This window comes from Macrotis lagotis, chromosome 2, assembly GCF_037893015.1.
Source record: "Macrotis lagotis isolate mMagLag1 chromosome 2, bilby.v1.9.chrom.fasta, whole genome shotgun sequence".
In the NCBI taxonomy this organism is placed as follows: Eukaryota; Metazoa; Chordata; class Mammalia; order Peramelemorphia; family Peramelidae; genus Macrotis; species Macrotis lagotis.
Genome location: NC_133659.1, coordinates 43,540,543 through 43,565,353, shown reverse-complemented (window position 1 = coordinate 43,565,353; position 24,811 = coordinate 43,540,543). Strand labels below are relative to the sequence as shown.

The window sequence follows — 24,811 nt, the reverse complement described above, 5'->3', positions numbered from 1 at the left end:
CCTCTTCAATGGTATTTGTGATCATCCTGGTTTTGCTTTCTTGTATTCTATGAGTGTTCATGCTCATCAAGAAAATGTTTTCCCTCCTACAAAAGAAAACTACATTTTTGTGATTCAGTCCAGCTAATAAAGTAATCTTTTGTTCCCAGTTGTGAAACCCCATAAGTGTTTATTATATCATAAGTTCAGTGCCAGAAAGGACTTTAAATATCCTCCCTTCTCTCTCCCATTCCCATTTTATAGATGTGAAAATTGAGACCCAAATTTGGGAAGTAAATTGACCAAGGTCACACCAGTATTGAGTAGCAAAGCTTGGATTCAAATTCAGGTCTTTTGGCTCTAAAACTGCTCTCTTTTGTAGAAATTATAATCTTATTTTTCTGCTTATTGTTTTTACTTATAAACATTAGATTTCATAAAATTTGAGCTCATTTAGCAGTAGAGACATCCAGACATTTGTAAGAGAGAAATTAAGAGTTAAATTTGGGTAATGAATAGATGGTTAGCAAGATGGTGTAGAGATTATTTTGGAACAGCATAAGAAGGGTAATCATCTATTGGAGTGGTGGGCAGTGAACTGATAAAGTTGTAACTAGAACCTATAAACTTATAAATCTAATCAAAAAAAGTTTTCAGCTGAAAAGGAAAAAACTTTATTATATATGAAGGTAAATATAATTGGAAATAATTTCAATGTAGGAAGAAAAACAGAAGGCAAGATTCCCAAGAATTTATGGAAGATATAATGGAGACTGGTCTTATGAGCAAGCAAAGAATACCAGTGGTACAATTCTCCATGTGCAAGAGGTTGGGTAGCTTTCTTCCAAGAAAGGCATGATAACATAATGAAAGTGCCAGTGATGTAGAGCTTGCATAGACATTCTCTAACTGGATCTAGTCTGCTAACCACATAGTAGATAACAGCTTCTTTGATTGATGGAAGTAGTGGAGACAGAACTTTGGGAGTCCTTTTTTTGACCTAGCCCTCTTTTCTTGGTCCTATTCCATCTCAGCATGATTAGTAACTGGCCATTCACTTCTAGTGAGAGATAATGTTAATGTTTTAATTCCACAGGTGTTAGATCCTTTCTTTCTGAGGGGACACGTGATCCCATCAATATAGGCTTCAGTATTTTGACTAAGTATTTGTTCTTCCGTTTGTGGTGAAGGAAATTAATCTAGCTTCTATGACCTTGTGGGTTTTTAAAGATTAGGAGAGTGAGCTACTCAAAGCCTGGGTTAAGTCCTGGTCCAAGTCCAAATCCATCATGCTAATACATAATGGATGCCCCACAGATCAAGAAGTAACCTTTGGGATTTAGCATAATGGTAGCTGAGATGAGGACTCATTCCACAGTGACACTGATTTTAGAGATGAATTTGGATTGATGTTATGTAGAAGTTGCATTTGAATCCATCATCTCCAGAGACTGAGGTAGTGAAGGGGAGAATATACCCTAAAGGATTGGGGGGGGGTTGTTTATAATTCTGTTCTTACATTTTTGTAGTATCATTTTAAAAAAACTAATTGTTGTTAGTTAACTAGTAGTTTACAATGCATGTGGGGGACCCACAGTGGAATTGGGGCTTGACACAATGGCATTAGAGGAATATAGCAGAACCCCTAGAACTCTAAGGGGAAGATATAGCCAGCTTTTCTCTAGGTGAGTGAGTCCAGAGAGCATATTCCCTACAGAAAAAAAATTGATGAAAAGCCCAATAATAAAACTCTTGGCCTTAAATATCAATACCAAAAATGCACGAAGTTTAAATAATGAGTCAATTATTCTGAAATATGGAAAATTTAATCTCACATAAGGAAGAAACGATAAAGAAAAGACATCACTAACATATGGCAAAAGGTTATATTTTATTCAAAAGCAACATGTTAGGTATAAAGAGGTAGGTGAGGAAAGAATCATCTTAAAATACTCAGATGAAAAAACCCAGGAATTAGATAAAGAGAAACAAAGTGGGGGAATGAACATGGGGGAAACTTCATTCTGGATTAGATTATCATGAAACAGGAGAACTAGCTGTAGAGACATAAATGATAGGATTTCTGGGTAGTGATGTAGGAAATGACCACTTAAAACTTTTGATCAAAAAGGAAAAGGAATTTGGACTTGGTCTGACATGTATCGTGGATTTTAGAGAGCAAATTTCCAATAATTCAGAGAAAGAATAAATGGTGTTCTTTGTCTGAAAATTCAAAAGGGAAAGGGGTCCCAGGAGGGATAGGTCAGTCTCAAGAATGATAATCAGACAAAGTAAAGAGGAGTAATGAAGAGAAAATGTTAGATACCAATGTTTTGAGACACAGACACAGGGAATTCATCAACCTATTTAGAATTACAAAATATATAAAAAATGGAAACAAAGGAATATGTGTAGCCTTTGAGGCAACTCCTCTCACACGTGGTCTTGCATAAATACTATCTCAGGATCCAGGTACTCTGTGAGCAACCATATGAGGCATTGCTTATGACTTTGTGAGCCACAACTCAGGGCTCTCTACTAGGTACTTACTTTTGCCAGTCAGAGAAGTAGCTAAATTAGTTCAAAATAGAAGAGATTTAATTAAACAGCAAAAAACATAGCAAGAAAAGATTCCCTCCTACCCTCCATCTTCCAAGTAAATTACCAAACTGTTGGGGAAGAGGCACATACAGAGAACTTGTGTAACCAGTGACATATAACCATTATGAATGTAACATTCGTACATGGAGGGCAAATAAATATAGCAGGAAGGGAGATATACCAGGAACTTTTCTGGTTCGGGCACATACATGAAGGACAGGCACATATGTCCACAGTCAATAGTTACCCCAGGATATCTGATTGTTCATATGAAACAGAGCTGCTGATATTATATGTTAATTGTCCCTGTGCTGGGTACCATGTTGGGCATCTCTGGTCACTGAGCTACTCTCCCAACAGGAATCAGATCTTTAGAAGGAAAAATTTATTGGCTGTATCTGCCTTCAGACAGACAAATCTGACCTCAGACAGACGAACAAGAAAACATTTAGACATTTGTAATGCCACTTATAAAACAGGGCAATAGAACAGAAGGGAGAAACAGAGTACTAAAGTAAATGTATCATTATTTCAGCAGTTTCTCTAACCACAATTCAATTATTTTCTACTGGATTCTTTTAATAAGCCAAAAAATAAGTCAGGGAAGGGAAAAGGAAAAGGAAAGGCAGCAGCTGCTATAAAGTTTAGAATAGGTTTCCATTCTCTGACCCTTGCAAGGCATCCAATCCAAGCCATGGCAAAATGACTTTAAAATTTTCCAAAGGGTTGGATTTTTGCAATCTCTCATAAAGTCAGAAGTAGCAAAATTAGCATCAGGAAGTATGCAGTTACCATATTCTTGCCAATAAGGATGATTATCTCATTGCCCCCAGCTAATTGCCATCAATGATGTATGCTTGCTCTTTTTTCTAACGGACACTGATAAGACAAGATAGAGCACCTACTCTGAAGGATCTGAGTTCAAATGTAGCCTCAGATGCTTGATACTTACTGGCTTTGTGATCATAGGCAGGTCATTTAACCCCATTGCCTTGCCAAATATAAATAGATAGATAGATAGATAGATAGATAGATAGATAGATAGATAGATAGATAGATAGATAGATAAAGTAAAGGACACAAAAGGTATCCCATATACATGACTAGTTATTCAATATGGCTAGAATGCTTCTTCATCTCTGCCTCTAGAACTTAGTGCAGTGACTGGCATATAGTAGCCATTTAATAAATGCTATACCTATTCATTATATATATTTTTTATTTATATTTTTATATATCTATCTATATATATATATATACATCTATATCTATATATCTTTGTGTATCTGTATATCAAGATTAGGGCTCATTTTGTTAAGAAAAGTAACAGGTGACCTTAATCATTGTTGGAAAATCCTCCCTCTCTTTTTGGCAGCCTTGGATAGAGGTGCTAGTAACAGTAATATATTTTCTGTAAGTATTGGAATAGCTTAGATAATAATTATGAAACTGTCAGTCTGGTTCCCTCCTCTTTCCTGCATACTCACAGATGGGCCTTCCACTTGACAACAGTTCTGCCAGCTGAATTGCACAGTCACCCATAAATGTCCCCTATCTGGTTTCTCCTTTCTTCTATTCTGATCACTCCTTTGAAAGGTCTAATGAATTGAAATTGCCACAAAATGTTGCTTAATATGTCTTCCTCCATTAGAATGTAAGGTCCCTGAGAGCAGGGACTATCTTTCTGTTTTTATATTCTAAGCACTTAGAGTGTCTGGAGCCTGTTATCTAGAGAAATAAAACTATGGTCTCTGCATAGTAAAACATGTTATGTTCACTTTTTAACATTTCTTTTCTATTTTTTCTTTCTCATATTTTCCCCCTTTAATTCTAATTTTTCTTTCACAACATAACTAATATGGAAATAAGTTAAACACGATTTACATATACAATCTATATCAAATTACTTGTTGCTATGAGGAGGGGCAAGGGAAAGGAGGGTGGTAAAAACTATGGAACTCAAATGATTACAAAAAGATGAAGGTTGAAAATTATTTTTGCATGTAATTGGAAAAAAATAAAATAATAAAAATTCAAGTTGGTTTACTATCCATGTAACTTGTAAAGAGGCAGCTAGGCAGTGGGTAGAGAGTGAGGTCCAAAGTCAGAAAGATGTGTTCTAATTTGGTTTTAGACACTCAAAAGAGGTGTGACTGTGAGCAAGTTACATAACTTCTGTTTACTTCAATTCACTGGAGAAGGAAATAACAGATCATTCTAATACATTTGCCAAGAAAATTCTATGGACAGTATTGTCCTTGGAGGTCAGGCAGAGTTGAATAGCAACAAGAACTTTTGTAAAGAAGGCTGGTACTGGGGGTATAAGTTCAGTCTAAAACAAGATTAACCTTTTGTTCAGAGGCACTTTCTAGAGCGTGACTCCCTATGTTTGTTTAGAATAAACTTACTATTTCCTATTCATTCCATTGTTTTTCTTTTTTAAAATTTTTTATTTATCTTTCCAACTACATGCAACTGTAGTTTTCAGGTCATTTTTTTCAAGGTTTTGAGTTTTACATTTTTCTCCCTCCCATCCTTCCCTCCCTCCTTCCCCTTACAGAAAACAATCTAATCTAGGCTCTCTCTCTCTCTCTCTCTCCCTCTCTCTCTCCCTATATATATATATATATATATATATATATATATATATATGTATATATGTATATATATATATATGTGTATGTATGTATATATGTGTATATATATATCCATGCTAAACATAGATCCTTATTAATCATGTTGTAAAAGAAGAATCAAATCCAAATGGAAGGAAAAAATTAGAGAGAATAAAAGACATAATATATAAGACAACTTTTAAAAATTGAAGCTAGTAAGCTTTGGTCTGCATTTAAATTCCACAGCTCCTTCTCTGGATATAAATGGTATTTTCCATCACAAGTCTTTTAGAATTATCTTTGATTATTGTACTGCTGAGAACAAGTCCATCATAGTTGATCATCACCCAGTGGTGCTGTTAGTGTTTATAATATTCTTATGGTGCTGCTCAGTACTTGCCAGTTCATGCTAGTCTTTCCAGCTTTTTTCCTGAAGTCTCATCCCTCATGATTTCTTATAGAACAAAAGTACTACATTACATTCATATACCATAACTTGTTCAGCCATTTCCCAACTGATGGGCAGCCCCTCAATTTCCAATTCCTTGCCACTATGAAAAGAGCTGTAAACGAATATTTTTATACATGTGAATATTTTTAACCCTTTTTTGGTGATCTCATTGGGATACAGACCTAGTAGTGGATCAAAGGATATGCCGAGTTTTATCCTCCTTTGAGCATAATCCTGAAATTATTTGACTGTTGGTCAGTGGATCCAACTGGTTAGAGATTCTCCTTGTGCTCCTTTGGAATCAAGGTTGAAAATCCACCCCCCCAGATACAGATTCCTCCTTTAGTGAGGACAATGATCTTGTTGCTTATACTCTTGTCTGTATAAAGACTAAGCAGTTTTGCATTTATGCCAATCATATACCAAGATTCAATAGACATTTTTTAGCTGAACATATTTCCTCCAGGTACTATATAAATAGAATTTCATTAATATGGGTATCTATGCTGTTGACAAGGAAGGTACTCCCTTTATAAACCTTAGTAGATGATTTCATAAGTTATGGTAGCCAGAATAATGTGTCACCTGATGACTTGGATAGGATGATTGATCCTTCGGTGACAGGCCCAGCTGTTGGTGAGTTTTTACTTGAAAATTTTTAACTTAGTAGGATTTGTCAGAGCTTGGGTTCCACTGGCATTGTTTTTGGGAACTGAAGATCATCTTTGTTCCAAGATGAGGTATTGAAGATGGCCAATGGGCCTGGAATACATACTCACAAAAGGACGTGGTAACAAAGGAAGAAAACATCCCATCAACAAAAATGGTTTAAAGAATATTTTTATTGTATTTGGGTAAATGTGACTTACTGTGTTTAAATATATATTAATAACATCAGAACACATTTTCCCAAGTACAGAAAAGGATGATCTTTTTCTTTTGCTCCAAATGAACATTTTTCTGACTATGAGGAAAGATTGTGAACTTCATAAACCTGATTGGAATAATAAAAGCCCATCTTTTCTGAGACACTGTTTTGAAGCCTGGAAAGGTGAATTCTTTTAGGCCCAAAGGAATTAAGAAAAAAAAGTAAAACAGACTCAAAGAATGCAACAAAAACATGGAATTTCTAGGATGCAAAAATATTTATGGTGGTTATAATTTAAAACAGCAGCAACTCAAAATATATGCTGTATTAACAACTTCCAAAAGTTACAAAAACTTATATACAAAGAATCATCTCAGATGATCATGGGTACTTAAAATAGTTAACTCTAATTCGGAAACTATAAACCCAAACCTACTACTGTATGTAGCTGTTCTGAAATATTTTTACAATGGTTTTAAAAATAAAAACAAAATGAAGAAATTCCCCCAAACTGTCTTGCACAAGATACAATGTGCTAATCTCTAGTCCATATTCGTGATAAATTTTTTTTAAAGAACAAGGATTTCACATAAATAACGTTTTTCTTAAATGTGACCAAACAAATTAAAATAAGTACTAACAATTAAAACATATCTTGATGTAACCAGTACATGCAGCCTTAAAGAATGACAACAACGATGGGAACCAAATACTCGAAACTAAAGCCAGAAGCACCTTAGGTTTGAACGAGCACCGTGCAACACAAACAGGCAACACATAAGAGGTAGTGTACCCTTTGCTAAGATGTACATGCCCTCTAGGGACCAGAATACAGCTTAGTGGTGGGGAAAATAAGACTTAATGAACGGTGGCTTAATTTATTCTCAGACAGAAGCTATTGCACATTAGGGAGCATTAGCCAGTATTGCTCCATAGTACTTATGTCTCCAGCTGTCTGTAGGGGATCTTTTTACAGTGCTGTCAAATAGGTTAAAAACACAAGAGACCCTGAAGAATTCCTTAATCAGATATAAATTTAAGTCCCAGGGAATTCTACAAGAAAGTAATGATCAGTATATATTTCTTAAAAAATTAAATATCATTTATCAATATCATAGTCCTTTTTTTTTTTTAAAAAAAATGCCTTTTCTCCTTCTTAGGAGGAAGTCTTTTTCTTCCTGAGATTCTTAAGTTATAGCCAATGTTTCACACATTTTTCCATATTTTTTTAATGATGATCTTCATCTGTGTGTTTTTTTTTCCTTTTGCAACAATTCCCTGGCCATCAATCAGGTTGAATCTTGAACAGATTCAGAATCTTTAGAGAAAGCACACAGAACTGCTTTCAATGTAGTGTTTCTGTCCTGTTTTGAGATGAGGAAGTTTATGTACTTCAATCACTGGGAGCTGATTAGGGTCCTGAGTGTGAAAAAGGAATTTTGCTTTATGCCAGCTGCCATCTTGAATCTGTAAATACATATAGAGAGACATGTTTTCATATGCAACTGTTTCATTAATAATTAGTAACAGCAGATAGATACTTCTTTAAATTCATGAAATAAAAACTCAGATCTTCTGCTGCTCTAAACTTCACTGTTTTCTTTGTTCTCACCTTCACACACTCAGATCTGGCTCTGATTTTCACCTACTGATCATCAAAAGATGACTAGAGGGGAAGAGGTTGCTCCATTCCTCAACATGAGCCATTCACAGGATTCTTCTACTTGGGAATATTTCTTTATTCAAGCTGAAGTTTCCCTGACTGCAATTCCACAATCTTCCCATCCCTTGGAAGCCCCAAAGTCACCCAAATCATAGACTTTGTTGATCATATTTCACATAAAAAGCATTCATTTCCACATTTCTCCCATTTGTTCATTCTCTCTTCTCTTTAATAAACTCTCATCTGGACCTCAAATACTTATTAAATTGTGATAATAATTGAGTGAAATTAAATATGGAAGAGAATGAAAAGGATCAACCTATTTTCCAAAGGTTAACTTCATTTTCATGGCAGAATTAGGAGAGAATTCAGGACCCTGATTCTCAGCCCAGTATATTTTCCACCATAACCAACTGTGTAATATATAAGGCAAAGATTTTATAATTCAGATTTTATAATATACATTTCAATAAATCACAAGACATTGAAGGACTCTTGGTTAAATCCTTATTTGACAGGTAGTCAAAAATTGGTTTGAGGACCTCTAGTAATGGGGGTATTTACTATTTTCAAGGCAAGCCATTCCATTTTTGGTTAAGTTCTAATTATTAGGATGTTTTACCATATATTTAAATAAAAAAGTTTATGGTTATAATAGAGGAAAAAACACAGGAATGAAATACTTTCTTACTGGAGTAGAAACTCACTGAAGGTAAGTACTATGCTATTTTTTCCATCATCTCCCTGAAGCATAACAGTTCCCTAAAAAAGCAAAAACTTATTATTTATGAAATTGAATTGAATTCAAGAGTTTCATTAAATTCTCATTCTACTAGTCTGGAGAAAAAAAATTCCCCTTGGTCACAATACAATTAAACTAAAAGTAATACATCTCATATTCATATTTATTTTCAAAGACTGTATTTTAATGTAATTTGAATAATTCAAACAATGTCATTCCATTCTTTACCTTGCATTCATCTGTAAGCACCTTTGGTTCAAGTGGAGTGTCTTCTTCAAAGACTTGGCCATTCCATCCCTTAAAACTGATGGGTAATCCTGGGGCACTAGTCCTTTGAGTTGTCCATACCGGTGTGTTTAGACAATGAATCGTGATGATATGGGTGGCTTCTGAGCTCAGTAAATGAAGGAAGTTCATCTGGACTTTCCCAATTCCAAACTCCAACTAATTTCATGAAAATAATACTGATGTTATGAAATATAGCAATGGAACAATTTGTTTCTTGTAGCAAATTGGGGATAAAAATGACAGATAAGATCTATCTTAGGAATTTTATTAAATGAATAGTTATAATTCACAATGGAATTATTTGACATTCAAGTAATTATATTTATATATGCAAAATTCTGATTTTCTACCAATCTCTAAGAACACTTTCCCTTTCTTGAATCTAATTCCTACTTCAATCAATAGACCTACAGTCATCAAATAGGCAGAGATATGAGGACAACAATATCCTATATATCTTCCAGAAACAAATTAAAACATAATTGTAAAAAAAGTTAAGAAAAAATAAAAATGCAAGAAAACACAGATAAAAAGTCAATATGTCACTGCAGGGATCCTTATTGTACCAATAAATGATATCCATTTCTAGTTGACTTTATAACCTAGACAAATACATATTTTACATTCTGGCTTGGGATTCCATAATTTGACTGAAACTGATCTTTCCCTCTTTGACCTTCAATAAATCCTAGAATGGACTCCTGTTCCCAGACTTCCTATGGTTTATTCACCACAAATTGTGGAGTACACAAGGTTGTAGCTCTCTCCAATTTCCTTTACCTCAAAGAAGGAAAGAACAGATGCACCAGAAGCAGAAACACCATTAGGACCATAAACAGTTGCCTCATTCTCCCCACTTATTCCCTTACAGTAAATCATAAAATTTGTTACCAATAATTGGTTTCTGGCTTGTACTGTATAGAAGGTCATAGGAGAAATAGAGAGAGAGAGAGAGAGAGAGAGAGAGAGAGAGAGAGAGAGAGAGAGAATGAAGTAGTTGAATAGAATAATAAAAGAAAATTGTCTAGGTGAGTTGAAGGGGTTTGGATTAGTGAATTTGGTCAGAGTTTGAATTTTGGGAGAGAGAAATTAAGAAAATTTTGAAGAACAATCTTCAGACCCAGATACTGTGCCTGAATTTACTTTCTGCTTGTAGAGAAGAAAGTTCAAAGACTTAATTAAGGAGAACATAAAAAGATTAAAGAGAAAAAGGAGAATTCTAAGGCCTTGGGAAGACAGAGTCAATTTAAGAATAAGGTAGTTGGAAAGGTAAGAAATCTAAGTGTCATAAGTAGAATGTTCACATTAATTGAAAGAGTGAGATGTGGACAAAATTGGTGAAAATGGTGGGACTGGACCTGAGTACAAGGAAGACTGAAGGGGAGGCAGGAAGTATTCTTGAGACAACTGAAAGGAATTTGAGTGAGGTTGTCAAAGAAAAATTTTAGCTAGGTAGGTCATGAGTTTCAAGAAACAAGGCTGAGTCTCATCCATGATGGATAACTGAGACAGTCAGGGTATTCTAGACACTCTGCCAAGAACCAGAATATAAGGAAAGGTAAAAGGAAAGGTCCCTGCCCTCAAGGAGATCACAGTCTAATGGGGGAAACAGTGTGTAAACAACTTTGTACTCTATCCACCTGATTATCCTATTGGAAGTTGAGAGACAAAGTTAGACTGAAGTCAGGAAGGACTTCACAATTAAAACTGTTAAATAGCTAAATTACTTGCCTCCAAAAGTGGTGGTTTCCCTTCCTTGAAAAAGAAGAGGTTGGAAAGTCATTTGTTAAGTATATGATAGTGGGGATTCCTTTTGCATTTGAGTTTTAAAGTCCTTCAGAATCTGGCCCCTTCCTATCTCTCAGTATTTTCCCACTTTATTCCCCTCTACATAACTCTATAATCCAGTGACTCTGACCTCTTTTCTATTTCTTAAATATGCACTCCATCTCCCTACTCTATTTAAAAAAAAACATTTATTTTACAATAACACTCATTGCATTTTTCCTGGATATCCTCAATGCCTGTGATTCTCTTCTCTTTATTTTCCACCTCCTGGCCTCTCTGGTTTTCTTCATTTCAGTGAACATTCCACCTTATTTCAAAAGGACTTTTTCAGTCCTCTTTAAGTTTAGTGCTTTCCCTTTGAGATTATCATCTAATTTATTCCATATAGTTAGTTTATTCATATTGTTGGATGTATGTATGCTGTTGTTTCCTCCCATTAGAGTCTGAGCTTCCTGAGGGCAGAGACTGTCCTTTACCTTTCTTTGTATTCCAGTCCTTAGCATAGTTCCTATCACTTAGTAAGCACTAAAGAAATGCTTATTGGTTATTGATTGTATGGGGTGCACTAAATATCTGATGAAATCTCAACTCTCAAATTTTATGATTTACTGTAAGGGAATAGGCGGGGAGGATGAGGCAACTGTTCATAGTCCTAATGGTGCTTCTGCTTCTGTTGTGTCTGTTCCTTCCTTCTTTTAGCTAAAGGAAATTGGAGAGAGCTACAACCTTGCATACTCCACAATTTCTGGTGAATAAACCATAGTAAGTCTGGGAACAGGAGTCCATGCTAGGATTTATTGAAAGTTAAAGATGGAAGAATTAGATCCAAAGCAACCTGCCTGACCCAGCCCAGCAATAGTAGAGATGAAGACTGATTTAATTCATCAATCATATAGGTTTTGTAAGAGAGCATCTTGGGAGCAAATGCTATATAGAAACTGTCTTAAGGTTGAGCGCACTCTCCTCAAACTGAAGAGACAGAAGTAAAAGTGTTTTCCCAGGAATTGGCAAAAATATTTGTACTTCTATTCTTGCTTTATCTTTATTGTAAATATTCTTGTGTAAAAGCTAATTGGTGTTAAATAGTCAAATGGAATTGGGACACTAATCACTGTTGGGTAACAAGAGGGGAACCTAGGTATGATAGTGGGGTACTCTACTCTTGTTTCTTTATTGTTCTTTCTTCCCATTCCACTTCCTTTGCCCTCTTCTTCATGTCATAGGGGTATGATAACCACAAAAGGGTACTCTAAAATCTTTAGAGTTAGATGTAGTTGGTTTCTGAGGTGGTAGTAGATTCCTCCATCCTCTCCTTGAATATTTATAAGCAGAGGTTGCATGAACATTTTCTTGTATAGAAGAGAGAAAGAGCAGAGAATCACTATACTTATTCTTAGCTAAACCAATGGCTTTTTCTCAGACCTTATTGTATTTGATTCCTCTGAAGCTTTTCTCACTTTTTGACAACACCACTCCTTAAGAATAATCTTTCAGTTTCTGTGACATTGTTCCCTTTTGATTCTTTCTGAGAAATTCCATGTGTATTTTGATTATTATCCCTCAGTTTCTTTTCCTGGATCACCAAATCACTAAAGATCATCAATCATTCCAAAGCTCAGCCCTGGACCCTCTTCTCCTCTATTTTCTTGCTTTGCTCTTGGTATTTCCTTATTTGTGTACAGGTTGTATTTTTGCCCAATAACCCTCTTCCAGCAAAATGTAAACTCCTTGAAAGCAGGGACTGATTCCTTTTTGTCTTTTATTAAAAATATAGAGTATCTGCTAGATACAAGGCACTTCAAGAAGGTTGAAATCACATTTGTGGGATCCCCTTGACAATGCTTCTATTGACAAGCAGTGAGCAGGATTATACCTAGCAGGAATCACTGCCACAGAAGGCAGCACTGCTAACATTTGCTTAGCTTTGATTTGGTGACTTTTGTCACAGAGGAAAAATAGGATAAGTTTTGGTATCTTTGTATGACACTTTTAGAGAAAGAATAATAGTTTGAGTTGGTGTTACAGTAGTGGGACTAAGATCAACATTCTATGAAGCCCGAGAAGACACCTCTCTCTGTCTGGTCATTACTTTGCATTTTTAGGAGGAAGAGGAGGAGAAGGAAAGGAGGGAGGGAGGGAGGGAGAGAGAGAAGGAACAAGAGGACAATGGGAAGAATATGAAAAGGAGGGTTAAGAAAGTGGAAAGAGAAGGAAGAACAACAAGGAAACAATGAAAAGTTAAACAGGACAGGAGAAAGGAATCATAGCAGTTAAAATTACTCAGAAGACTGGGGAACTGGGCTCTATATCCCCATCCTGCAATTCACAACGACTTAGACTTTCTAGGGATGTGGTGATACAATAAGTCAGAGGAAAGAATAAGAAAGCCATTTTTTAAAATTTTGACTTAAAACCATCCAAAAAGACAACAAATTCCCTGAATCCCTCTACCTTAGCTTTTTGGGTGAATAATGGATATATATGTTTTGTTAAGATTTCTCAGGGGAGCATACTCCCAAAGTATTGCAAGACCCCTGCTAGTTCTCCTAGTAATTGAGAAGGAGAGCGATGGGCTGCATATGTGGCTGATCTTTTTTTTTTCCTTTTGACTAATGGTCTTAATTCACATGAAGCAAAAATGTATGGCTGTGTATGAGCCAAGAATATCTTTCCTTTACTGACTCCTAGACAGATAAGTCATAGTTTCCTTTTATGAAGTGAGGACTAACTGGGCAAGATATGAAATCTCTTGATACTCTTCTGTTCCATCATATCCATACCCAACATGCAATTTTCCTAGGCCAGGTTTTGGTCTGGTACTGAACAAATTCATAGCTTTATCACTATAGCCAACAATAAAGACCATTATGCAAGTGGTTCCTTGTAAAGACCACCTGGACAAGCAGATTATTCTCTTAAGGTCTTCATGCAATCCAAATTTTCTATGTCTTCACTTGCTATGGTGTAGCTCCCTGTTTTCCTGATGGAGCTACACCTTAGAAAGTATAGAAATTGGGGCAGCTAGGTGGCTCAGTGGATAGAACACCAGCCCTGGAATTAGGAGAACCTGAGTTCAAGTCTGATCTCAGACACTTAATAATTACTGAGCTTTGTGACCTTGGGTAAGTCATTTAACTCCATTGCCTTACCAAAAAAACCCCAAAAAACAAAAGAAAATACAGAAATCATGCACTAGAATTCTTAGCCTTTCCACAGGAGAGTGTCAAGGAGAAGTTATAAAATTGAAGAGATCAGAACTCTAGAAAGCAACTTTTGAGGTAGAGAATTCAGTGGAGACTGAGATTGATCCTTAGGGGAAATTTAATTGGACAGAAGAGTTTCCACAAAAACAAAAGGATGATAATAGAAATATGGGTTATAAGAGGAAATGCAGGGTAGAGTATGTGCATTGTGGAGCAACCCAGACTTAATCTTTTACTTAAGGACTACTGGTCCAAAAGCAGAGTGCATAAGAATGAAAGGTTGTTTGATGCTCTCCAGAAAAGGGAGAAGAGTTTCCCTGCTCCTCAAGGTCCTAAGACTAGAGTCTATTCATTCTACTTCTTCTTTCAGGCTAACCAAAAACTGGCCATTTTATTTTGTTAGTGTGTTTGCTTACTTGGGGCCCTATGGAGGGAGAAACACCAAATTCTGATGCTCCAAGGAAAACAAGCCAAAGAGACTGTTATTGAAAGAGGCCCCTAAAGATGAACGTGGTATATTATGTAAGGGCCAGGCCAAAAGGATATAGAGATGATATATTTCTCAAAGAAAGATTTCTCTGTCAGTATGAAACTCAAATACTTCACCATAGGAAGTTCTAGAAAATCCATTTATAAGAGAGAGAGAGAGAGAAACAGGATTTTTTCCTCAATTAAATATAAACATATTAAGTTTAGAATGAAGCTTTTTGCTTCTTAAATATTTTTAATATATGGCCAAAGGTAAAATAAAGAATCTCTAATACCTCTTAGATAATTAATTAATTTATAGCTAGAAGGAAAAAATTCTTAGATAAGAGATAGTTTTTAATGATAGCCAGGGAAACTTAGTTTTTGTCTTTTACTTTATAAATAATGTTCAATATTAGCAAGTTTTGTTAAGATTTCTCGTCTAACAACATTAGCATAATTAAAATTTATTCCATTAGGCACTGCTCTCTCATATATATATATATATATACATATACATATATATATACATATACATATACATATATATATATATATATATATAATCTGCTCTATGGGAAAAGGCATGATAGAATGGATAAAAAAACTGGTCTTGGAGTAGGGAGAATATGGACTCAGGTTTTATCTCAGAAATGTTGGATGCATGATCATAATAAAGCTATTTAACCTCTTATGACTTTAGGAAACTCTCCAATACAAAGGGGCTTCCACCTTGGAAATTGCCAATAATTACAATAATGGTGACAAAAATGACAACATACACTTTTAAAAACATACATATGGGGGGGGTGGTTAGGTGGCACAATGTATAGAGGTACTGGCCCTGGAGTTAGTAGGACCTGAGTTCAAATCCAGTCTGAGACACTTAATAATTACCTGGCTGTGTGACCTTGGGCAAGTAACTAAAGCCCATTGCCTTGCAAAAAACCCCCTAACCCCCCCTCAAACCCCCCAAATATGTTTGTGTTTACAAATGTACATACTTGGGTGTGTGTGTGTGTGTATATAGACACACTGTGTACACAAATATTTACTAAAACCCTCTATATACATACAATACATGTTAATATATCTACAAATGTATATACACACATATTACCATATTAAAAACCACCAATAGAGTTTGACAAAACATAACTATACACTAAGGTTTTTATGAATTACCAGGACTAGACATTTTTAAAAATCAAATAATTTTATTTCTTATGTTTTTGAGATAATAGCACTTTGATCTTCATTTATAATTAAGCATTATTATATCTATATTATTTGGATGTTCAAGCCTGAGAACAAGTCTTGCCATCTGTCACAGAGTTAGAGACATACCTTTGTCACAGATACAGGAGATAAGCATGTTTGACCACCAGCACTGAAATTACAGAAAACCTCAATGGCATCTGAAGGACACCCAAGATTTGGATCAATCCAGTATTTTCCTGTTAAAGGAAAAAAAGAAACTGAGTGAATTAAGTGTTAAACTAAAATGTATTTGAAACATTCTTAAAGATTGTTTGGAAGATGTTTTTAATATACTATATTGCAGGCTTATTTTTTGTGGGAAGCATGTTGTATTCTCAAAACTCCAATGTTCATAAATATGTCTTCATCTTGGAATGAGAGGATGTGCTAATAATAAAATGAGTGAAGAAAAATCATTATAAAGAATCAGAAAACAGTGTTTTAAACTATCATCTTCTTATATGAGATCTTAGTTAATAGAGAGAGCTTAGAACTAGCCTTAGAACTAACACTCTCATTTTAATTGATGAGAAACTGCTACACAGAGAGGTTAAGTGGCTTGCCCAAGGCAGCACTAAGACCTAGGTCTTTTGATTCCAAGCCTAGGTTCTTCCCATTATCTCATGCTGTCTCCCAGTAGAATCAGTCATGTAGTCTTGCACTGATGCATCTTTAGACCAGACATCATTCTGGATGTCCTCAATATGCCAGAGCAGGTTTGAGCAATAGTTCAACATTTCATTTAATATTTAAAACTTTAATAATCTAGGATTAAATAGCTTAAAACTGCACTAAGACCTCTAGGATGTTCTGAAGAGTTAAGGAGAGAACATTTCGGTTAAAAAGTTATTTTTGTAAATCACTAAAAAAATATAAATAATTCCTCTTTAAGTTCAGTTAATAATATGTTGATAATAGTTACTACTAAATAACTCATATTCTGTAAATATCTCAAGGTTTAGAAAACATATTCCTCACAATACCATGAAGTAGGTAATGAAAATGCCATTATTCTTATTTTCAAGATGAAGAAATTAAGAGGAGAAATTTAATGAGTTTCCCATATTTGCCTAGCTAACAAGAGTCTGAATTAAAATTCAACCTGAGGGTTCTCCAGACTTTTTCACTACACTATATTGCCTGTCTATGAAAGAACCTTCATGGGATTAAAGAAGTCAAGGATCTACTAGTGGTCAAAATAAAAGGGTGGGGTGGGGCAGCTAGGTAGAGCTGTGGATAGGACCCAACCTGGAGTCAGAAAGAGCAGAGTTCAAATATGACCTTAGACAATTAGTTGTGTGACATCAGGCAAATCTCTTACCTCTCTCTTTATAAAAACTGGAGAAGAAAATGCCAAAGCTTTCCAGTATCTTTGCTGAGAAAACCCCAAATGGGGTCATGACATGTTTGATATGACCAAATGACTGAACAACAGTAACATCAACTAGTGGTAAAGGAGGTGGGTCAGTGGAAAGAGCCCTGGACCTGGAGTCTGGAAGACCTGAGTTCAAATCAAGGCTCTGATACTATCTGTATGAACACGGGCAAGTCATTCAAGCTCTGTTTATTTTAATCTACTAGAGAAGGAGATAGTAAATCACACCAGTCTCTTTGTCAAGAAACCCCTCTGGACAGGTTGGTGTGCTATTATGACCCATGAGGTCACAAAGGGTAGGACACAACTATACAACAGCAAGTGGTAAGGCTACTCATCTAGTGCAGCCTGTACACGAACACAGATTCCACCTATAACATACTTGAGAAATATATTAATGAAGTAGGACTTATGTCTTCCCGAGTCAATCCTTTACACTTTTGGATTACTCTGTTAGGGGATTTTTCTTTACATAAAACTTTTGTCACTTCCATCCATTGTCCCCAGTTCTGTCCTCTTAGAGCAGAGGAGCACAAGTCTAAAACCTCTTTTACATCTTCCAATCTTTGAAGACAATTCTCTGTTTCTCTTTTCCAAGTTTAACCTGCTAAGTTCTTTCAACTGATCCCATGTGGCCTGAATTCTAAGTCCTTTATCCTTTGAGTTTCCTTCTTCTGGTTACCCTTTACCTTATCAATGTCCTTCATACAATGTAACACCCAGAATGGACTGTAGTCCTCCAGATGCAGGGTGACTGAGGTGGAGCACAGTGAGGTTAGAAACATCATTCCTCTCTTAAGGTACCATAATAATGTATTTTCTTAGTCAACATATGGATGGTTCCTATTGAGTATAAAGTCCCTCAAAATATCCATATCTCTCTCACTTGTACCTCTTGATCATGCCTCCCCCATTTTGGACTTATGAAACTGATTGTGGAAACCCATGGAAGAACTTTACATTTATCCCTATTAAATTTTGCCTGATCAATTTGGTGCAATTTTCTAGGCTATTTTGTTTGAATTCTGTTTGCCACTCAAAAACTTTGCCTACTCTTCCTAGTTTTGTGTCATCTGAAAATTTGATTATCATACTATTTCTGTCATTACTCAAACTATTGATTTAAAAAATAGAAGACTAAGCAACAATCTGCAGGGCACTTCAATGAAAGCCTCCTTCTTAGATGACATCATACCATTAATGATCTAGAAAACTGTACTATAATCTATAAGATTTTTTTGGTAGATTTCTGGTGGCAAGCACTTCCATTATTTCTCCTTCTTCTTCCAGAAGGCTGTGAAATAGTCTATAAGATAATCTCAACTGTCAGTCAAATTTAGGAAAAAGGAAATGGGAAATTTACCTTCAGTGCCCTTCACACTCATTTTTCTCTCTTGGGAAGTATTTTTATAAAGGCAAATAACAACACACATTGGGAAGGAATATGTTGATAAATACAAATGTGAAAATGAATCCATACTACAGAATATATTTGTCAAAATATTTGTTTCAGACTGACAGATTGGGCCCCATTGACAATTCTGGCCAAAATGATTAATTAGTAGGTGTTCCAGTTTCAGATTGAGAGCAGATTTGCACATGACATAGCTAGGATGATGACCTCATCAGTGGCTGCCCACCAGATGCCTGAACTAACTACATTTATCAGTGCTCCCCTTGAAACTGGTGGATTGATTTTTCCTCATCTGTCACACTGAGGGTGGAAATTAGCATAGATAAGGATAGGATTCCTCTTTGAGATTTCTTTTTTAAAGAAAGACCGGAATTGAAGAATACTTTAAAGGATCAAGTCATATCAATTATCATTTGCATGAAGTAGAACTAGTAGGCTGAAAATTGTTATTTCAAAGTAAAATGATAATATTTGTTATTATTAGTATTTAACATACATTGTGTAAATTATGCTATATATTATATATAAAATATAAAAAATGTGATTCTTCTTTTAATTGGCTCTTTGTGTGAGATAGTTATTTTCTGTATGTCTCTCTTTGTCTGCAAAGGTAGAAGAAAGATGCTCCTTTATTTGTGGGTGGCAAGAATTCTAGAAATTAGTTTGAGCTAGTGAGGCTATTCAATATGGTGGCTACTAAGGAGAGTAGGTTTTTTTTTGAAGGTGGATTGTGAAGCTCCTCATTGTCATACCTCTGATTCACCAGTATGAGTATCTGGGGGAAAATGCTATCTGCTAGGGTAAAAATGAATATTTTGAAAAAGGTTATTTCAAATTTCAAACTAATCAATGAAAAAGTTTAATGATATGAAACTGAATGTACTTACCATTTGACACTTTGCGTTCACAGTTAAGCAAATCTTTACAGATGCGAGCTGGGTTATCTCGTGTGCCTAGAGGGTTCTTGATGCTGTGTAGAACATTACTAAGATAGTGCAGGGTTTTGAATATTTCTGTACTGTGGTCTAATAAAGTCACTTCAGTATTTTGGTAGCTCTGCCAAGCCACCATGATGATCACATTAGCATGGAGCAGCCATCACAGAAGATTAAATCCAATGATCAACATGGACCACAGACCGGCAGGAAAGATGTCCAAAGCATGGAAGAATCATATGGGAGACAAATGTAAAGTAGAAGAAAATTTAAAAATACATGGATATGTCTTATTAACATTTACCTGCATTAAAAGGTTGAAATGACATTTCTCTCCCTCTCCCTCCCTCTCCCCTTTCTCAAAGGTGTTATTTTGCATATTTTCAAGAAATCTAAGACAATAATCGAAAAGGGAGGGGAAAGTAGTATATTTACTGTGGTATGTTCTTTTGATCTTTTATTGTCTGGTAAGTATTTGATTAAGAAAACCAAGAAGCAATAATGACCAATCCTCCTCTTAGGAGAATAGCTAACTCTTTCTGACATTTTATTCGAAATTCCTCTATAGTAAATCATTTAACAATGTAAAGATTGTATTCTAAAAATGTTCCTGAAAAAGCATCCTCTGTATACATTTGTGTTTAATCATGTTAGAAGCAACTAACTTTTTCCATGAAAAAGCAGGCTCATATTTTTCAATATGTTTTAAATACAATCTTTGTGATGAAGCCACATTTTGGCCTCTTAAAAAATAACTCTCTATAATTTGTATACTCTGCATGCCAATGTAAATAAAGCAAAATATATTACCTCCATCTGCAGTGCAGTATTTGATTCAATCAAAGCTTGAATAGCAGCATTGATATCCATTTGTTTCTGCATAAAACAAAACCGTTTCAGATCAGCAACAAGATCAACATGGACTACTCTAAGTGGAGGCTGTAAATTCTTAAAGCATTGCTGTTCTAGGATACCAGACATATTATCTGATGGGGGTGTAGAGGGTGGTGGTTTGGTTTATAGCTTAGGGTACGACAGTTCTAGCAGACATTGCCTGGCTCTCCAAAAGGACAACATATTGCCCTCACTCAAATCTCCAAGGTCTCTTAATTAATGTAGAAATAAAAATCACAGCTCCTAAATGAAAAACTATTTGTCCACACTAGGTGAAAATGGGGGAAAGAGCTACTCAAGTGGAAGATGAATGAAATATGAGTCTCATTTTAATGAATTGTAAAGTGAAGAATAAATAAGTTTAGTAACTTTTAACAGTTGCAATCTTGGAAGGAAAGGAGAATAAAATAATACTGTTCTGAGGTAGTTACCACACTAGTTTAATCTGATACTTCTGTGGTCTTAAAAACAATTTTGGTAAGTAGGAAAATGTGCCATTACTCCCAAAAGAAATAATACAGAAAGAATTCAATCTACTGCTGTATTTAATAAAAGATATTTTTAGAGAGAGAGAGACTCAACAGAACCATTAGTACAACTCAAATCTTTCAGCAATTCTTTTTTTTAATTCTTTTTTTATTTTTTATAATGGACTGAAAAACCAAGATGGTAAGGAAAGAGCTGTGAATTGGTAGAACATCCTAAGTTAATACACATCCAAGTCAACCAATCCTTTTACTTGGTTTCAGAACAATCATATTGCTTGTCTTCTTGGAAACCCATAGAATGGAAACTGCTTTCAGTAATTCTCTCAATTTATTGGTAACTTTTACTACATAAATGATACTTTGATTTTTGATTATTTAAGAATCTCTGTAAAATGATTGAATGGTATAAAAATGCATTTCCGGTGATCCCAATGTAATATCGCAAGCTGGAGTGTTGGTTAGTTGATAATCTGTCTCTACAGAATGATTTAAGCCTCTTGACTAATATGTGACTGGGGAGATAAGGGCAAATCTAGGGCATCTATACAAGATGATGGAAGAGGGGCAGCTAGGTGGTGCAGTAGATAGAGCACCAGCCCTGGAGTCAGGAGGACCTGAGTTCAAATGTGACTTCAGACACTTAATAATTACTTAGTTGAGTGACTTTGGGAAAGTTACTTAATACCATTGCTTTGCACCCCCCCAAAAAAGAGCCCCCAACCAAACACAAAACAAAATGATGGAAGAGATCATAGAAAAATGGTTACCAGGGGCAACATTTCTATCTTCCTTTTAGCTGTTAGGGTTTTCATAAAGGAAGTCTATTTGTGAAAATTATATCTTACTCTTCAGACCAAAGAACAAGAAGGATGATCCAGTCTCCAGTGGGAATCACTAGTGTAAATGCAACTAGATATCTAGGGTTCCTGAATTCTTAGTCTTATGTCTATTCCATGGGCCTTATTGCTGCTCTCTTTGAGTTGAACTTTTGTTGCCACATGAAAGACAGTAAAAGCAAATGTGTTCATTTATTTCAAAGCCCAAAGCAAAAACTTTTCTTCACTTTGACTAACAGAATAAGAAAACATGTGCAAAAATTTCCCAAGTAGAAGAGGCACTGCTACAAATACTTTAACACTTAAACTTTCCACTGTTACACTTCTGAGATGAACCTTATTTTCTCTTGGAAAGGAAAGAGGTTAAGGGAAGGGAAGAAACATTTATTAAGTGCCAACTAAGTACTAAACACTGTGCTAAACAGACATAATTTCTCTAGGTCAGTACAATATTGAGAAGACAACAATATGGGTAGTATATAGAAAGCCAGAGCATAGATATAGGGTTCACTAGAAAAGTTTTTTTAAATATGAAATTATTTTATGTGCTTTAAAAAAATATGAAACTTACTCGTGGCCCTGGTGCTCCTGGTGGACCCTGAAAAACAGAAGAGATTTTTTTAATAGAAGACTTTTCAAAAGAAGCACATGAGTGAATTTCAAGTGTGAGTCTAATTGCAGGTAAACTTACAGGTGGCCCAGGATGACCTCTTGGGCCTTGGGGACCCTGAAAGAAAGACACAAAGCAGAATATGAATACTGTTCTTTTTGCATGGGGAGTTATATTAGAAGTCAATCATTATTTTTTCTTTGTAGGCAACCAAAAGAGAGTTGAAAAATCAATTCAATGGCTTGAAATTAGGAGTTGTTTCTTGTCTTATCCCATAGGTTATATTCTATTGCAAAAATCCTTTAATTTGGACAGCTAACTTTGGGGAGGAAGTCATTCCCTCCCTTTAAAGAATTAAACTAAACTCCCTCTCTCTCTCTCTCTCAATCTCTCTCTCTCTCTCTCTCTCTCTCTCTCTCTCTCTCTCTCTCTCTCTGTCTGTCTGTCTGTCTCTGTCTCTCTCTCTCTCTCTCTCTCTCACTCACACACACACACACACACACACACACACACACACACTAGTGATACATGAATCTTTACCAAGTCAAGAGCTATGGCTAGCAAACAAGGCAACAGTCCAAAATGAACCCAACGCAAGAGCATCAAAGACATCTTTAAATGAACTTCGAAAGATCAGTTCTTTTGGTGAGGGGAAGGGATACTGGTGGGAGAGCTCTTGGACCCAAGAACAGAGTCCTGGGGAGTTATAAAGAGAGACTTGTATTTCAGATGTTTCAGGAAGCCCCTGTTAGGGAGGGGACAGAAGTGGACAAGGGAGAAAATGACCTGGGAGATGGAGGAAGAGACAGTAGTCAGGAAGGCAACATTTGTTAACTTTCTATTTTAACCAATTCTTGCTAATGGCATAACACTCAGTAGTTTCCTCCTGTTGAATGAGTATGTGTACTGTTAAGTTGCTTTAAATTTTGTCATCTTGTCCCTAGTTACAACTTTATTCATGGTCAGGGAATAAAGCTCAGCCTCTTTATTTTTAAATTTTCTGGAGGTTCTGAAAAAATCTGAGATAATTTGCACGGTTTTGCCCTGTTATTACAGAAGATGGTAGAAAATATAAAGAGAAGCTCCCTAAAAGACTTACTTTGGAAATATTGACTGAGTGATAGTCATATTACCTAGATTCTGTGAGAAAAGGGGATACCCTATCTAGGTGCTGAGAATACAAAGAAAAAAAAGTCAAAACCTTGCCCTGAAGGAGTTCATTCTAATGGGTGAGGCAATGTGTCTAAAAAACAGGTGTATCCAAAATATGTAGAGATCTATGGAAGCCCATCTTCAAGATCTATAGAAGATAATCTTAGGGGAGAAGACAGTAGGAATCAGGGGGAGCCCAAATCTGAAATGATGTTTCTGAGGTTAGGTTTAGAACAGGAAAATATCAAATAGACAAGAAACACTTTGGTCCTGACTAATTCTATTTTTTTACGTTTTTTGCAAGACAATGGGGTGAAGTGGCTTGCCCAAGGCAAGTGTCTGAGACCGGATTTGAACCCAGGTACTCCTGACTCCAAAGCCAGTGCTTTATCCACTACGCCACCTAGCCACCCCCTGACTAATTAATTCTAAAGATCTGTATTCCAACTATTGAGGTCCTGGCATCATTTTGTGGGAAGGAAATTAAACACCAGAAAACAGAGACAGTAACCAAACAAACCAAGAAAGCAACAGAGCAATGGAGTGCCAACAGGAAAGATTGATGTTGCCAGAAGTCTAAGTAGCAAAACTGAGGATGAAACTCTTTAAAGGGAGATAGAGGCAAGGAATAGACCAGTATGACCAGGAACCAGAACAGTATAGTGATGGAGTAATGGTCACAGGAGTAGAGGAGAAGTTGGTTAAGAAGTAAATAAACAACAGGGATCTTTTTAGGGAGAAGCAAACTTGGACCCTGTTCCTTAAAGGGGCCCTATTTAGGGCAATACCAGTAAATGAAGCCAACAGTGCAAGTCCTTGGAAGTGTTTGGAAATAAAGGGGGTATTTCTTGAATTCTATACAAACCCAGAATTCTTTCCCCTTTGAGAGGTGGCACCACTAGACATAACAAAGACAGTATAGATAGCTGGTGAAAGTGGAAACCCAAAATAAAAAACAAAACAAAACAAAACAGTGAGTTTTCTAGACTCTTAGGTCCAAGTTCTTTCTAGATCAATAATGGGTTAAATTAAACCAGTTTTATTCGGTGTCTTGTAAATCCAAGTGCTTTCAATTAAGGAGGTGTGGGTCATTCTTTGAGGAATAAATGCTTGTGTTCTTAGATGGTTCAGGGTAACAGATCCAGTTTAGTGAGAGGAAAGATTTAATGGCCAACTTTTGA

General features: G+C 35.8%; 1 protein-coding gene across 1 annotated transcript in view; it reads right to left on the bottom strand.

Annotated features, from left to right (window-relative positions):
• Positions 1 to 6,781: 6,781 nt before the first annotated feature.
• The window catches only part of COL24A1 (collagen type XXIV alpha 1 chain), a 380,712-nt gene continuing 362,682 nt past the window's right edge, over positions 6,782 to 24,811 (bottom strand). Inside the window, exons 54-60 of the mRNA XM_074221770.1 lie at positions 22,560 to 22,595; positions 22,440 to 22,466; positions 20,461 to 20,526; positions 19,603 to 19,771; positions 16,014 to 16,123; positions 9,148 to 9,363; positions 6,782 to 7,981 (exon numbers count right to left, since the gene is read on the bottom strand). Coding sequence (XP_074077871.1) covers positions 7,835 to 7,981; positions 9,148 to 9,363; positions 16,014 to 16,123; positions 19,603 to 19,771; positions 20,461 to 20,526; positions 22,440 to 22,466; positions 22,560 to 22,595 — 771 coding nt within the window. The 3' untranslated portion in view covers positions 6,782 to 7,834. The remainder of the gene's footprint in view (positions 7,982 to 9,147; positions 9,364 to 16,013; positions 16,124 to 19,602; positions 19,772 to 20,460; positions 20,527 to 22,439; positions 22,467 to 22,559; positions 22,596 to 24,811) is intronic.